At 44.9% G+C, this 15,324-nt stretch overlaps 1 protein-coding gene and 2 non-coding genes across 3 annotated transcripts in view; 2 read left to right on the top strand and 1 right to left on the bottom strand.

Annotated features, from left to right (window-relative positions):
* Window positions 1-28: 28 nt before the first annotated feature.
* The window catches only part of nol4la (nucleolar protein 4-like a), a 22,661-nt gene continuing 7,365 nt past the window's right edge, over window positions 29-15,324 (bottom strand). Inside the window, exons 2-11 of the mRNA XM_008319527.3 lie at window positions 8,998-9,153; window positions 7,677-7,788; window positions 6,367-6,476; window positions 3,897-4,038; window positions 3,335-3,621; window positions 2,615-2,800; window positions 2,009-2,197; window positions 1,793-1,912; window positions 943-1,135; window positions 29-620 (exon numbers count right to left, since the gene is read on the bottom strand). Of these exons, the coding sequence (XP_008317749.1) occupies window positions 406-620; window positions 943-1,135; window positions 1,793-1,912; window positions 2,009-2,197; window positions 2,615-2,800; window positions 3,335-3,621; window positions 3,897-4,038; window positions 6,367-6,476; window positions 7,677-7,788; window positions 8,998-9,153 (1,710 nt within the window). The 3' untranslated portion in view covers window positions 29-405. The remainder of the gene's footprint in view (window positions 621-942; window positions 1,136-1,792; window positions 1,913-2,008; window positions 2,198-2,614; window positions 2,801-3,334; window positions 3,622-3,896; window positions 4,039-6,366; window positions 6,477-7,676; window positions 7,789-8,997; window positions 9,154-15,324) is intronic.
* trnak-uuu (transfer RNA lysine (anticodon UUU)) lies at window positions 1,309-1,381 on the top strand. Its single transcript has one exon. It is a non-coding gene; the product is annotated as a tRNA-Lys (tRNA).
* On the top strand, window positions 11,366-11,438 carry trnav-uac (transfer RNA valine (anticodon UAC)). Its single transcript has one exon. It is a non-coding gene; the product is annotated as a tRNA-Val (tRNA).

The following is a 15,324-nucleotide window of genomic DNA, read 5'->3' as shown; positions in this document are numbered from 1 at the left end:
CCCCTGTCAACAATCCGTGTTGTTTTTTTTTTTTTTTTCTATCGTAGTTTTTCACTTCCTGAGACAAATGGAGGTTGGGATGGTAAAAAGAACATGAATGGGGGTAAATGGCTACAGAGAAGAGGGCACTAAGGTCAAAGTGAAGCAAATGCATAAATAAATATTTTCCAGCCTGTCGTAGGTTCTGGCCTGTCGGGATGAGAGATGAGAGGAACGAGTAAAGGCGCCACACCGACAGGACCCAGCGTGTGCTGCGGTGTCAGCCGCGTACGTTTGTGTCTTTGTGAGTGAAGTTGTGCCCGGGTGTGTGTGTGTGTGTGTGTGTGAGTGTGTGTGTGTGTGTGTGAGTGAGGGCGACACAGACGGAATGTTCTCGAGAGGGTCTTGGCACTGTGTGGCTTAGACTCAGTTCTGCTGCAGGATCAGGTTCTCCAGCTCGTCGGCCGAGCGGAGGAGGAAGGCCGCGGACTCCCGGTACCCTGCGATGAGCTGCCTGACCGCCGTGACCTCTGGAGGGCTGAGCTGAGCTGACGCCCCGCCACTGCCACCGCCCTGACCATGACTGTTAGAGCTAGAGGAGGAGTTTGGGCCCACGGACTTCATACTCAGATCGGTGGGACCTGGGTGGTGGACGCATGAGAGACGGTGGTTTAGAAGTTTTTAGGATTTTTACCAGACATGGCCCCCATGACTCCACTTTTCAAGACCAATACTGATACTCTACCCTGGAGTATTTGTACAGTATTCTTCTTTTCAATATGTAATATTTCTACTTTTGATTCAAACCCACATCACTGGTTCGACAGACTTATCAGCACTAAAAATAATAAAATAAAATATGACGAGAAGTGCATCAAACCAAACTCCACCCTGAGTTCTCCGACCGGATCGTCACTCATTTTTTGACTTGGTTCCTACTGTATCTGACAGACGGTTGCTCACCATTGGTTTGCGTTGCTCCAGAGTGCTGCTGGTTGCTGCTGTTGACCGACCCATACCCTCGCAGGTTGTAGTTGAGGCCTCCGTTGGTATAGGCTTGGTCCTGGGCAAAAGCTGCACTGGAGATAGAAAATGCTGTGGGAGCGGCGGGGGCTGGGTCCCTTAGGTTGGATTTGTCAGCAGACGGCGGCTCGTCCTACGACAGAGTGAAAAAACTCCATGAGAAATAAAATTACATCGTCTTTTCATACGTATGTTTAGAAGGATTTTTAAAAAGAATTGTCTTGACATTTTTCCCTGTTAATAACTCCATTGTTTGGATTATTTGGCAACAACAGGTCTATACCTATATATACATGGTATGACAGAGCCTGGATAGCTCAGTCGGTAGAGCATCAGACTTTTAATCTGAGGGTCCAGGGTTCAAGTCCCTGTTCAGGCGAAGTTTTTCTGTAATTTCCCAACCTGGGATCAATAAAGTACATTGACAGATATAGCTGTAGATATAGTGTATAAATACACATGTATGTGTGTATTGTATATATATATTAATATATGTATTTATATATTTATATATGTATTTATATATATTCATATGTTTATATTTATATATTTATATATGTAATTATATAAATATATTTATATATATATTTATATATTTTAATATATATAAATATACGTATAAATATATATATTAAAAACACAGCCGAGCTAAAAGGCGATGTCGTGGCCAAAGCCGGGGTCCAGGGTCCAGGGTCCAGCCTCCCTCTGATGATCCACGTTTACCACGATCATCAAAATTCCCAGACGCCTGCTGGGCTCGTTGTCAAACTGCAGCAGCCAAGACATTTACCGTAGCCTGATAGGTGTCGAGCCTCATCCTCTTGGCAGCATTTCTGGTCTCGCTCTCACAGGCAGAGGCAAGAATGTTCTCAGCCATGGCAGAGGTAAGGTGAGGAGGTGTTGGTCGTATCTGGCAGCACGGGGGAATTGAAATGATAATATATTTTTAAATATATATATTCTCGTGTGTGTACATTATATTCACAGATATATTGTTGTCTCGTACCTCAAAACCTCCTTTTTTCATCCGACGGCAGGATTTGAGGTAGGTACGGATGCGCTTGCGGGAGCGCTCCTGGAATTCTGGGAACTGGCGGGTGCACGACTCAATGATGGCCTGGATCTTCTCCTTTGGCTGTTTGGAGATGGGCACCATGCGGTCCAGGTTCTCATCGACGAACAAGCGCACAAACATCTGAGGGGGAAGAGGAGAGGAGAGAGAGGAGAGGGGGGAGGGAGGTGCCACGGTTAGAAACAAAAACATGGAAGTGGATGGGGGGGGGGTTGGAGATGTATGTAGAGAAAATGAGGTGAAATATATATAATATATGGGGATTTCAAGGCTACGTCCTTGACTGCTTTCATTTAAAAGACCATGTGTTGTTTTCTATGCAGCCAAACAGCACAGGTGGAGGTCAAGGGTCAATTGTGGAGCAGATGCTCTGGATTGGCCTGCGTGCTGGCCAGCAATTTTCTAAAGGGTGACCCTGAGCACCCCTGTGGGGCGCCGGTGAGCTTCTGTTGGGTACATTTCTGAAGATGAATCATAGAAAGTTCCAGCAGAAACATTTAGCAGGATTTGACCACTACGACAACTGGTCATGTGACCTACGTTGAAGGCTTTAAGTCGCTCGGGGTCCATGCCCTCGGCATCGTTAATCTTGTCGCTGTCGTCGTGGTCGTCGTGCTCATCGTCATCGTCATCGATGATCTGCGCTCGGCCGGAGCTCAGGTCCTCGACGCTCATGCTGACGTCAGTTTTCACCGAGTTGTAGCTTCCTGAACTGTAGGGAGGAGACTGCACAGATCCAGACACAGAAGAACGACGGTGTTACAAACCACAGAAGTGGACGAATCAGCCACGATAACTTCCTACTGGTTTAGGATTTGTAAGGATTAAAGGACACAAAGGAGGCAGTAGGAGAGAATCAAAGGTGTCGTCTTTGTTTGTTGTTGGTGGAGAACTACGACGTTCAAAGTTTGAACCTTCAACTTCAAAAGTCATTCCGTTGGAGTTTTCCTCATGAGGTCGGACATTTCAGATTTCTTGTGTTTTCTCGAACTCACCATGAGCCACATCCTTGTTGCTTCTGTCTGTGTGTCATTTATTCTATCGTTTGTATAATGAAGTTGTTAGATGATAATATTAACCAAATGATTTTTTACATTTGTTAAATTCCAATAAACCGACTGCTATCTTCATGAACTGATCTCATCCATTACAGACTGATACACACACACGGGGCAGGTTTAAAATTCCGTCTTAAAATTAAAAAATCCTCATTAGATGCTCACTGATGATCAGAAGAATATATTCCTGTTCTGCCCTCACCTTGTTGGTGTACTCTGTTTTGACGGGGTACTTCCTGTTGGGCTCCGCGGCGTAGGTATTTGACAGTGAGCCGCCCGTCAGCCGATCGCTCAGATTGACCGGCTGCTGGTCGTCTGAGGACGGTGAGGACGAGGTGGTGCTGAAGTCCAGGGGGGCACTGACACCGTTCTCCACCACCTCCACGTACGGAAGCCCACCATCTGGGTGGTTCCCAGCGACAGTCAGAACCTCCGGGGAGGTCAGGGCCGGCAGCCCGTTAGCACTGCTGCTCACAGAGGAATCATCGTCTGGAGGAAACGGGAGGAAACGGGAGGAAGTGGGTTTATATATAGATTTGTTAATAAGATTTTAATGTAACATCAACAGGTTATTTTTGATTTCTCAGAAATTAAAAGGAAGAAATTAACTGAAGGGGCTGAGACTGGAAACTGCTTATTATGATTATATATTTTCTCAGAATGTTTTGAATGTCCTGTTGTGTAATTGTATATAAATAAAAAAAGACAAATCCAGTGCCTGGTCTTGGTGCAGGTATGAAAGCAGCAGGTTTTCGTGTTCTCACCGTCTTCCTCCTTCACAGCTGCTGCTGTGTTGTTGGCTTGTTCTTCATTAGCTGGACTGGACTCTGGCACCGACGGCTGCTCAGCTGCGACCCACGTGGGCTCAGTGCCGTTCATGTCCTCACTGCTCACTGAACTGTCATCCTGGGGAGAAGGCAGCAGAAGGACAAAGACAAGACGGGGGGAGAGAGAGACCGAGCGGAGGGCTGAGTGTTAGGAGGATATTTGGACAATAGCAAGAAAAATAAAACTTGTAGCACACATAAAAAAACCAACAACAAAACGCCCTCTTGTGACTTTAAATATCTGTTTTTTATTGCCTTTTTTAAAACTACAGGTAAAATTATTGGTATATTATGGAGTAATTTAATAAAAATCGCCTTTGTCATCATGCTATATATAGTTTTCCTTTGATTATGACGGTCTTTTGTGTTGCGCTAGCTTTGGCTGTGGCGGCGCTAATGAGCAAACCCCCATTTCACGATCTATATATGCCAGGCATTGTGTCCTGTAGCTCTTGTAAACTTAAATTATACATGCCAGGCATTGTGTCCTGTTGCTCTTGTAAACTTAAAAAATTAAAACCATAATACGTCATTCGTTTGTGGCGGTGGTTTATTCACTGAGATTCACACAATTAATGACACTAAACACAGAGCACGTTATCAGGCGCTAGCACGTACTTAGCAATGTGCTAGTACACGTAGCCTCGCTTCTTTTACCGAGTTACCAGTACTGTAGATCTGAAACGTTGTTTCATTGCTGCCTTCTACTGGCTCTTTTTCGCAATTTTAAATTTTGATATGAACTAGAGGACGAATTAGTAACTTGTAACAAAAGAGAAAAACAGTAGTAGAAACATTGCTGATGTTCACGGGAACAAATCTGTTTTTTTTAAATCACCTCAGGAAATTAACTTAAAATGATTATGTGTGTAAAATTATTAAAAAATACTGTTTTGCAAGTGGTTAGAATGAAAACGATGTTTGATGTGTGCTAACAAGGCTAGTGCTACTATGCTACGCTGCTTCCTGTACCTCTGGCCAAAAGCCCAAGGTGCATTTTTCTGGACCATTAGCGATGGGCAGAGTCAAGTCCCAGATGGTGTTACAGATGTGGTCCAGTTCTGACAAGGTTTGGCTGTTGAAGGATATATTTATCCACAACATACTGTTGTGAGACAGGCCCAGGTTTGGACGTTTGGTTGGTGTGTTTTAAAGCCCAAGTTTAATAACACTAGCACAATATTTCAGTGCGTGATTTTGTAAAAAAAAAAAAAGTAAAAAACAAATCCTCTCTTTTAAACCATGCTCCTTCAGACTCCAAAGACACACAAATAAAAACAGCACAGATGCCACAAACACAATGCAAAGCTTCACGGAGTGATTCATCGCGGACGGAGCCGGCGTTCGTCACAGGAGGTGTGACGTTAACTGTATGATGAGAGCGGAGCAGATTACATCTCATTCTTCCACACTTCAGCACACAAATAGGCCTAAACTCCTGGGAATACGGAGCTGTCCCTCTGTAAGGAGTTTGAGGAGGACCAAAATGCTCAGTGACAGCTCTATTAGGCAGCAAGTGAGCCATACAGCATTAAAGAGAAACAGAGAGAGGGAGGGGGATGGGAGGGGAGGGGGGGAGGTACGGAGGGAGAGTCCTAACCAAATCATTAATGTATTTGTGTAAAAAAATATACGATAACTTTCCTTTTTGTGTCAAATTTCAGTCGATTCATTTGTTATTTCAGAGCGTCCACTCCGACTGCCCCACGGCTAATTATTTTATGACATTAACGACAGGAGAACAGAATCAAACGTCAACTTAAGATGACTTGCAAATATCTAAAAAACAAAAAAAATCACAGTTTGATTTTTAACATCTGTATTTGTGAAACGAGGAAATCTATAAATATATGGAACAAATGTACACACAAAATAACACCTCCTGTACAAGTGTCTCTGCTCCTTGAACCAGTGGAGCAGATATGTTGAACCACTGCAGCACAGATCTGGAACAAATGACTACAACACAGGGCTCACCCGCACTCACGGTTAATTATTAAAATCCGTGGGACCTTTCCCTCTCAGACTGCACACAGACACAGATGTGACCAGGAGTCTGAGCGTTTGTTCATTCGTACTCACCCATGAATCACAACCCCGGCTCATTGTTCTGGATAATCCTAATTATGCACGAGAGAGGGTTATTATCATTAACAAGCACCGCTCCCTGTACTTTATTGATGGGGCCGTGGGTTTCAGTCACAGCGACATACTGACCGTGCCTCCTCCTGATTGGCCAACAGAGTTAAAAAAGGTCTCTCTAATTTTACACAGATTAATTCAAAATGATTTTCACCCCTGTGACCCCTGTGACCCCTGCTGTATTTTCACCAACACTAGACTCAGTCGACCCCTGTGACCCCTGCTGCGAACTCACCCACTGTCCTCTTGTACAACAGGCACTTACCCTTTCATTGGTGTTCATGCACTGCAGTTTCATTTGTTTCAGGTAGGTGGCAGTCAGAGGCATGTTGTAATCAATGAGGTCCGGGGCCAGTGAGGTTGGTCTGTCATTTTCTGAAAAAAACGTGATGAAATGTGTTAAAATTATTATTTTTTTAAAATCTGTTTTTTTCAAAGTGAAATAAAAAAATATTGAAATAAAAAACACAACTTGAAACCAGTGACCTATGAGCTGCACTGGAATATACGCCACAAATCAAAGTCTCGCCTCACGGGGGCCGGGCCTCCTCCTACACTTTAATAGTAGCGACCCGGCCCCCGACTCTCCCGATGCACCTGCCCACTGTGGTTATTTGCCCCACCAATGAGCCTCCGTATAGGCCGGGAGGGGCCAACCCTTGTAAAGCAGCCACCGGGGACACGAGACGCAGGGACCACTGGGAGACCAATAACAAACATCTGCTCATTATCTCTGCAACCAGATATGAGGAAAAAGGGTCCCACGTGATCAGACCATCAGTCTGTTAGCTTTTACAAGTGTTTTACAGGCATTAAACTGAAAACTGATTATGTGTTCTATTAAAAATGTTAATTTTCCACAGAGCGTGGTAACATGGGAAACTGGAATTGATCATAAATAAATATTTGGACACATTTTCTACTACTATAACCAAACCACAAGTGAAGATGAACAGAAAGTCACAAATTATATCTGATAATAATTAATTAGTCAAACTTTCATTAATAATAATAAAACAAGACAATAACATGCAACAACCTTTAGATATTCGTGGAAATTAGACATAGGATATGAAATATAAAAAATAAAAAATAATAATTTCGAATAAACAAAAAATACTCTGAACAACGGCTCAATCCGCGAATTCACAAATAAGAGGAAAAAGTTGAGACACTGCAATGACTCGCAAAAGTTTAAAATCTCTAGTCGAACGATTGTATCGGACGATGTGCGTTCTCCACTCCGGCCACTAGAGGGAGACAATTTAGGGGCTCCCAGGGAAACTGTCTCTTTGACTTTCTTTGTTTCATCATATACAGTACGTGTTGTTCAAACTGTGTACTTTAGGGTTATTTAAAATATTTTTTAGGTGGACTTATAAAATATTTTAGAAAACCTAGAGGTGATGAGGGTGAAGTACAGCACGTAGGCCAACACGTCTGTGTGTGTGTGTCAGTGTGTCAGTGTGTCAAATGGATCTGAGCGACGGTTGATCTCAAAAATAATATCAACATATCAGCTAACGATGTCCGCAGATGGAGTGGCCCGTCCACGGGTCAGATGGGCGCCTTTACCTTTGAACTCTGCCGTGCTGGGGTTGATGTGCATCCTCTTCTGACACTCTCCACAGCTCATTAGGAACCGAGTCACCGCCTCTCTGGGCAGGAAGGCGTATGTCTCAGCTATCTGTGAAAGACGAGTGAGCAGAGGAGTCGGAGTTAGAGAGAAATGAAAAAAAACACTCAGGATGTGGCGGCGCTCAAACTGTGTGCAGGTGTTTTTACTGCATGTGGAAGTTGGGGGTCGGTGATTATATGTTATCTTGACGTGACATGAGGAGGAATCCTCCCTGTGGGCCGTCGCTCCTGCACGTGGATGACCTCGTTCCAGCGCCAGCTCTAAAACTCCAGCTGTACGGAGCTTTTATTTTTGTTTTTCCCTTCCTGCCCTCTGAGCTCTCTCTCTCTCCCATCCTCCCTTTTCTCCGTTCGTCCCTGCTGCTGTGCCACCCTCCACCCTCCACCCTCCCTCTCCTCCTCGCCCCCCTCTGGCGTTTTGCTGTAAATCGCGACCTTCACATGACCATGGGGAGACAGCGGGGGTGCCCATCCCCACCGGCCCACCGCCGTCGCCTCTGCCAGTGCTATGACCCCTTCAGGCAGAAGAGAGGGGCAGGCCTCCCTGAGGAGCGTGCACTTCCCAGAAGGCCACAGTGACAGAACCGTATTACGAGCTGCCCCGGCGATGCTGCCTCCTCAAAAGGCTGCGCTCTATGAGACGTGACAGAACTCTCTACAGGGCAGGAGACGTTGGCTGTACGCCTGTATTTTTAACGACAAGAGCAGGATCAGCAAAGCACAGCCAACCCCACCCCCGAACACCAGGGGCAGTGTTGTCCAGTGTGTCAGGACCCCCACATTTAAACTGAGATCAGAGTGTGGTCAATAATAAATTATTATTTTTTGGCCACGAAACATTAAGAAACAAACAATTAATTTGTGATCTTAATTCTCTCATCTTCTTACTCAAACTTTGAGGAGGTCATATCACGGGTGTCAAACTCATTTTGCTTCAGGGGCCACATTCAACCTAATGGTCTTAGTGACCTGGACCAGTGCAATGGCAACATAATTACCTATAAATAATGTCCAGATGTTTCCTCTTTGTTTTCATGCCAAAAAGTACAAATCCTAATTATGTGATTATATTTTTTATAGTCAATATAGTGAAATATAATTTCCTGAACATGAAGTGTACTTCTTTATTTTTATTAAAATTCATCAAGCGGGCTAGATTGAAACAACAAGTGGGCCGGTTTTGGTCCGCGGACCGCATGTTTGACACCTCCCTGGGTTATCCTGTAATAACCCTGTGTGGACGGTTTCCTTCACTCACCGCCTTGTAGGTCTTCTTTTGACCTGCGTGCTTCGGCGCTCTGCCAGGGTCGGCGCCCATCTCCACGTGCATGGCATAGATGATGTCAAAGAAATCTTCGACCACAGCGACGCGCTTCAGGGAGGAGTTGTCCTGGGCTGAATTTCCATCTGAACACTGAAACAGAGAGAGAGAGAGAGAGAGAGACTGGAGGTCAGTTTAAAGTTTGACCTCTGACTCACGTGTCAACGTCTACAGATACATGTACACGCTGAAATGACTGATGGGAAACGTGTCAGGTTGTTGACTGACTGATTATATGACGATGACAACATTTTTGCTCTCTTTCGTTATCTAGAAGCCACAAATGTTTTTGTTTTAAAAACCACAGCCAGGATGAATTTGGTCCAATCACAGACATCAGATATTCTGTCACAGAATTGTCACCAATCGAAATCCGGCTGAAGGGCTGCATGTGGCGCAGGAGCCACAGGTTGAAAAACTCATTTCTAAGAGCTCCATTAGTTCATAACCAGCAATGCTTCCCCCTGGTGGCACAAGTGTAACTTCTGTCCTTGCATGAGTTTAAAAAGTTACATTTTTTTTTTTCAAAATTTGTTAGGGTCCCTTTATACTCTGGGTGTCAAACATACGGGATGTGGGTCAAAACCGTCCCGCTAGGGGCTTCAATCCGGCCCAGTTGATGAATTTTAAAAATCAAAATATACACAAACACAGGTTCAAGATACGATTAACAGATTCAAGATACGATTAGTAAAATTTCATTAAACATTTCATTTATCCAACAGTAAAATTATATTTCATTAAACATTTCATTTATCCAACTTACTTGGACTTCTTTGAATGAAAACAAAGGGGAAAAACATGTTATGATTGTACTGGTTGACGTATAATTGTGAACCAAACTGCGTTTGACGCCCGTGCTCTACACCTGCCCCCCCCCGTCCTCCCCCGAATCCTTCTTCTTGGGTCACCTCTTCCATGAGTTAGATTAACTCCGTGCACCAACACCGTACCAGAGCCACGGTCCCTCCCACCGGCGGCAGCCATTCTGCCTTCGCGTATCACTGACCCTGTCACCATAGAAACTACCAGTGATTTCTCCCGGGCAGGTGTGCTGGGCAAAGGGTCACGTGACACGGCATAGAATGCGATCGCTAGGACAACACCCTCCATCTACAGCACCACATGGGGCTTTCAGTGTTTTGTTTTTTTTTTTACCGCCACCATGTTTATGAGCTACGTGTAACTCTTATCACACAGCGATCGACACTTTGAACATTTTCTTTCCACATCCCTCCACCCGCTGATATTGTCAAACATCGAGTCAATCAGCAACCATAAAACTGAACTAATTGATTTGAGTTTTTGATTAGTTTTGCTCCTTCCACTTCCAGAGCGTACTTCCTCCACCCGAATGAGGCGTCATGTTCTCGGTCCCCTGGAGAGTGGCTTCGAGGAGTGGAGGGATTTTTTTTTAATTCACTGAATGAAGATCCAGAGTTCAGAAAATTCCTCTCCTCTACCTCCATCTCTCCATCCCATTCCTTTGTCCATTTTTTCTCGCTCCTTCTCTCTCTCTCTCTCTCTCTCTCTCTCTCTCTCCTCCCTCCTTGTCTCTTTTCTTGCTCCTGCTCTCCCAAGTGCGAGGTAATGATGGTTGCTATGGCAACTAAAACCAGCCTACAGAGCAGGTTTGTTTTAATCCGGCTCTCTCTCTCTCTCTCTCTCTATCTTTTTCTTGCTACCACTGTCCCCATCCCTCTCTCTCTCCCTCCCTCCCTCCCTCTCTCTCCCCCTCTACCCCTCGCTCTCTCCCCCTCGCTCTCTCACCCTCGCTCTCTCCACTCCCCTGTCAACACGGTCTAAATGTAACTGTAATGAATTAAATAATGGCGATCCTGCACCTCATCATCACAGCTGTAATCCATCTCAGTATCATCATCATTCCCCCGGTGACATCATCACCAGTGCCGCATCTCACGCCACCACCGCCGCCGCTGCTGCCTGTGACAAAGGTGTCAGGTCCCGTTCACCCCGGATTAAGATAATCTCCCACCACCGTGGGGTTCGGAGAGCAGCCACACGGTGGCACGTCCTCCGCCACATTCTACCCTGGCAAAATGTAAGGGGGGAGAGAGGGGAGAGGGAGGGGGTTCTTTGACCTAAAATTAAAATCTTCATAGGACCTTTACTGCCGGGTCGGCCTGGACTAACATTCGTTTGCAGGGATGTGAACCTGTAAAGTCGTTCTGTTTCAATGGCTTGTGTCAAACTTTTGTCCCAGAAACAAAAACACGGATCAGTCGGTGAAGACGAGGCATCAGTTTATAACACAATCACAATCACACACACTCACATACAGAGTGGTTTCATAGTGTAGTGGTTATCACGTCTGCTTTACACGCAGAAGGTCCTGGGTTCAAGCCCCAGTGGAACCACACTCTTAATCCTCTTTGTGTAAAGGTGTTTGGATTAAGAAAAGATATGTTTTTTATATATAAAAGAATATTAAATATGATGATATGATACTTTATTTATCAGGCAGTAAAAGTCCTTTCAGACACTAGACTGTGGACAGGGAGTAATTTGTGACAGTTTTCATTAACAAACTTTGAGTTTTTAGTTTTACTGAAATACTAGAATAATTCAGGTCTAATAATGACATGATGGTACTTTAGCTTGGCATTACAAGTACACAGGCAAATGCAGTACACGGCCTGTATCACTTTGAGCAAATACTATGTTTTCAAGTCTTTTTAAACATGCTGTACTCCAGAAGAGTGATCTGGCCCGCAGTGTAATTATATTTGGCCCTGAAGATCATATCAAACGTGTAGTAGAGTTGGCCCGACAGTATATGGCTCCTATATTTGAGCTATGTTATAGTACATATATTTTTTTGTTGTTGTTGTTGTTGAGAATTGTTTGTTGTTGTTAGTCTGTGCAAAAAAGATTTACATTAAAAAGGAACTGGAAAGACCAGTGTTTTTGTTCTAATTTAATTTCTCATGTGTTTATAATACTCTACATTACAGATCTGGAGAGAATTTTTGTTTGGCCCATGACTTTGTCCCAGTTTTTAATTTTGTCCCACTGTGGATCTGAGTTTGACACTCCTGCTTTAACGGTTCTGCTTTGACAATTTAACAAATGCAGAAACAAATCACAACAAATATAAATAAATATATAAATTCATCGATAGACAAAGAAGAATAACTTTTGGCCTTTGTCTGATGTCACATTAGTGACACAGCGTTAAAATCAACAGCCCTATTGGAATTGAACCCTACACACTGGACCCTTTAGGTAAAGGTTGCCGTGTGTGTGTGTGTGTGTGTGTGTGTTTTCCATCAGCTTCCACTCCTGTTTCCTCACTGGAGTCTGTTTCACTGCACAGAAGTTCTATTTTTCCACAGTCAAAGACCAGAATCTGAGTACAACGGCCGCTCTCTTTGTTTCACAGTAAGGTGCACGTCCACCAGGTGGAGTTATTAGCCGAAGCATCTCGATGGAGAACAGCTGTTGAATAGCGCTGCTAGCTACCGCCGCTTTTTCTAAAGAGCAATGGAGACGTGTCAACATCTATAATTGCCACCAACACGGCAAAACTCTTCTTCTTCCTCCTCCTCCTTCTCCTTCTCCTCCTCCTTCTCTCCATCCTTCTAATCCTGAAGGACTTTGCTCTCCCCAGCCACAGTGCAACCAGCCCCCATCCCTGTCCCGCAACAAACCGCTCTGTTGCTAGGAGACTGGAGGGGTTGAGTCGACTGCCCCCACCCCCGCTAGCGGTTACACACACATGTACACACACACACACAGAGAGTCACTACGGGGAGAGAGGAGCAGTCCTGCACACAGGCAGGTCAGAGGGAGGAAAAAGAGGAGGGGCGGGGTTTCAACGGGGAAGCAGCTGGGTCACAAAGACAGGCCGGCGAGTGTGAGAAGACACGAGAAATTAGCTTCACGATGAAACAGGGAGACAGGTGGAGAAGGTGGAGACAGTGGTGGGATTGTTGTACGCCAAGCGAAAGGTCCCGTGTTCAAATCTACCGATTCGCAAATCCCCCCCCCTCCCTGCCTCACCAGGGCATCTGGGTAAAAAACTGTGCTGAAATGAATTCTGATGAAAGAAATGTTAAACATAATTCCCTCGTTCACCAGACATGGGATTCGAACCTTCAGTATTTGACCTGTAACTTCAGCCCAGAGGCGAGACAAACAGCAGAGACACAGAGGATCTCTGTTGTTACGCGTTTACTCCGTGTAAACACGGCGTGCAGCGTCCTTCCTGCTTTTACTTCCTAACATTTAGATTTCAATCTTACTAATTAGCCTCAGGATATCAGGGACGAGCTGAACAACGCGTCTCAACCAAAGATTAATCGTAGCAAGGCTGCTATATCCCTGAGCATCGGTTCTCAAATGGGGGGATGCGTTCCCCTAGTGGTACACAGAGGGGTTACATCATGTAAAGAAGACCGAGAACTGCTGTCCCTGAAGACCTCTTTGACCTGTGGGTGTGAACACCTCCAACAACGAAGCAGCAAAACCACATAAACAACAACAACAACAACAACAACAATTCAAAGACTTTACAACTACTGTCTCGCCTTAAACGATCGTAAACGGTCAGTAAAATGTTAACCTAGTAAATGTTCCAGAGATTTTGGTTACATCTGTCCCGCCTTAAACGATCGTAAATGGTCAGTAAATGTTCCAGAGATTTTGGTTACAGCCAATGAACACCTCACCATATAATTCAACTTGACTTGTTTGGAAAAAAAAACAAATAAATGTCCGATGTTTATTCTTGTAGGAAATTCCTACGTGCTCTACATTAGGGACGAGCGTTTCTGCCGAAAGACGAATTACACCGTAAATATCTTAAGTTGAGGCAGCTGTGATGAGTGTGCAAGTACTTGGTGTGTGTGTGTGTGTGTGTGTGTGCTGCACTCAGATGGCTGTGTCAACACTACTCATGACTCAGATTATCTCACTGCAGATGTGACAACAGGTCATCTTTTAAAGCCTCGTCTTCCTTCTGTAAATCCATCAACTGGCTAATGGGAACATAAATGGGACAACCCTCATCTCTCTCTCTCTCTCTCTCTCTCTCTCTCTGTCTGTCGCTCTCTCACTCACACTCTCTGTTGCTGTCTCTCTTTCTTTTTCCGCTCTCTTTTCTTCTCTCTTTCAGTGCATGTGTTCGACGTTGAAGACACTGAGAATGAACTGGACAAGAGACCTTTTGACATGAAGACATTTACACTGTCCCTGTAAATAAACCCTCACCTAAACTCTCTCTCTCTCTCTCTCTCTCTTTCGTCCGATGTAAATGTGTGTGTGTGTAAGATTCGTATCACTTCGACTGTATCAGATCCTCTCTGTCCGACGGTGACGCTGACACTGACGGTGTCACCGTCCTGACAGACTGGCACCGTTGATGATCCACTCATTGACTCAGAACGGTATTTAAATGACATCATCACAGCCCAGAGTCCGTATTAACCAACCGCCACGGCCGCTTACATTTCACCCATGTTGAAATGTAAAAAAAAAACAAAAAACAAAAAAACAACGACGTCGACGTACTGTTGTGGTAGGAAGATTATTGTCAGCTTAAAGACTCTTTTGGTGTATTTGGTGTGTGTGTGTGTGTGTGTGTGTGTGTGTGTGTGTGTGTGTGGAGTAGAACTCCCACACAGGGGGGAGGCCCCCGGGCCAGTTAAAAATGGTGTTAATTTCTCCTCCTATGGGAAAGGAAAGAACGGTCTCTCCATGGCAACAGAGAGGGTGCTGAAGGGAGGAAACACAGAGCAAGCGATCAGCAACCCCCTCTTTGTACCAGCACACATCCATGTCCAAACTACCACCTATGAAAAATGTCGATTTTGTCAGCCATTGTTGCAGAAAGTCAGTGTGACATATATATATACGCATCGGGAACAATGGCCGTCGAGGAGCGAATCCCGGCTGGATTCACATTTCTGTCGACACACCTCCGCATTAACGCTCTTAAAAAAATGATCCGGCGTTCAACCTTGATCAAGTCATTTTTCAAATGCTCCGACGGCAACTGTGACTCCAGCGCCGTCTGCGGTCGTGAGCGTTTGGAAATTTGAAGCCGTGAAGGTGAAGCCGCCGCGTCGTCGTAATAGGCAGGAAGAACAAACGCAGGACAAGAGCGGCGGCCTTTCAAAGGTCAGAAACAGCCTAATTGCAAATAACTACGTATTACAGCTCGCACGTGTCAAACTCAGGGCCCGGGGCCCAAATGAGGCCCAACATTATTTTGTGTGGCCCGTGGGGGTATGACCACATGAC

The sequence above is a fragment of the Cynoglossus semilaevis genome, chromosome 10, assembly GCF_000523025.1.
Source record: "Cynoglossus semilaevis isolate Cse_v1.0 chromosome 10, Cse_v1.0, whole genome shotgun sequence".
Taxonomy (NCBI): Eukaryota; Metazoa; Chordata; class Actinopteri; order Pleuronectiformes; family Cynoglossidae; genus Cynoglossus; species Cynoglossus semilaevis.
The sequence above is the reverse complement of the archived record's forward strand: the minus strand, read 5'-3'. Positions and strand labels throughout refer to the sequence as shown.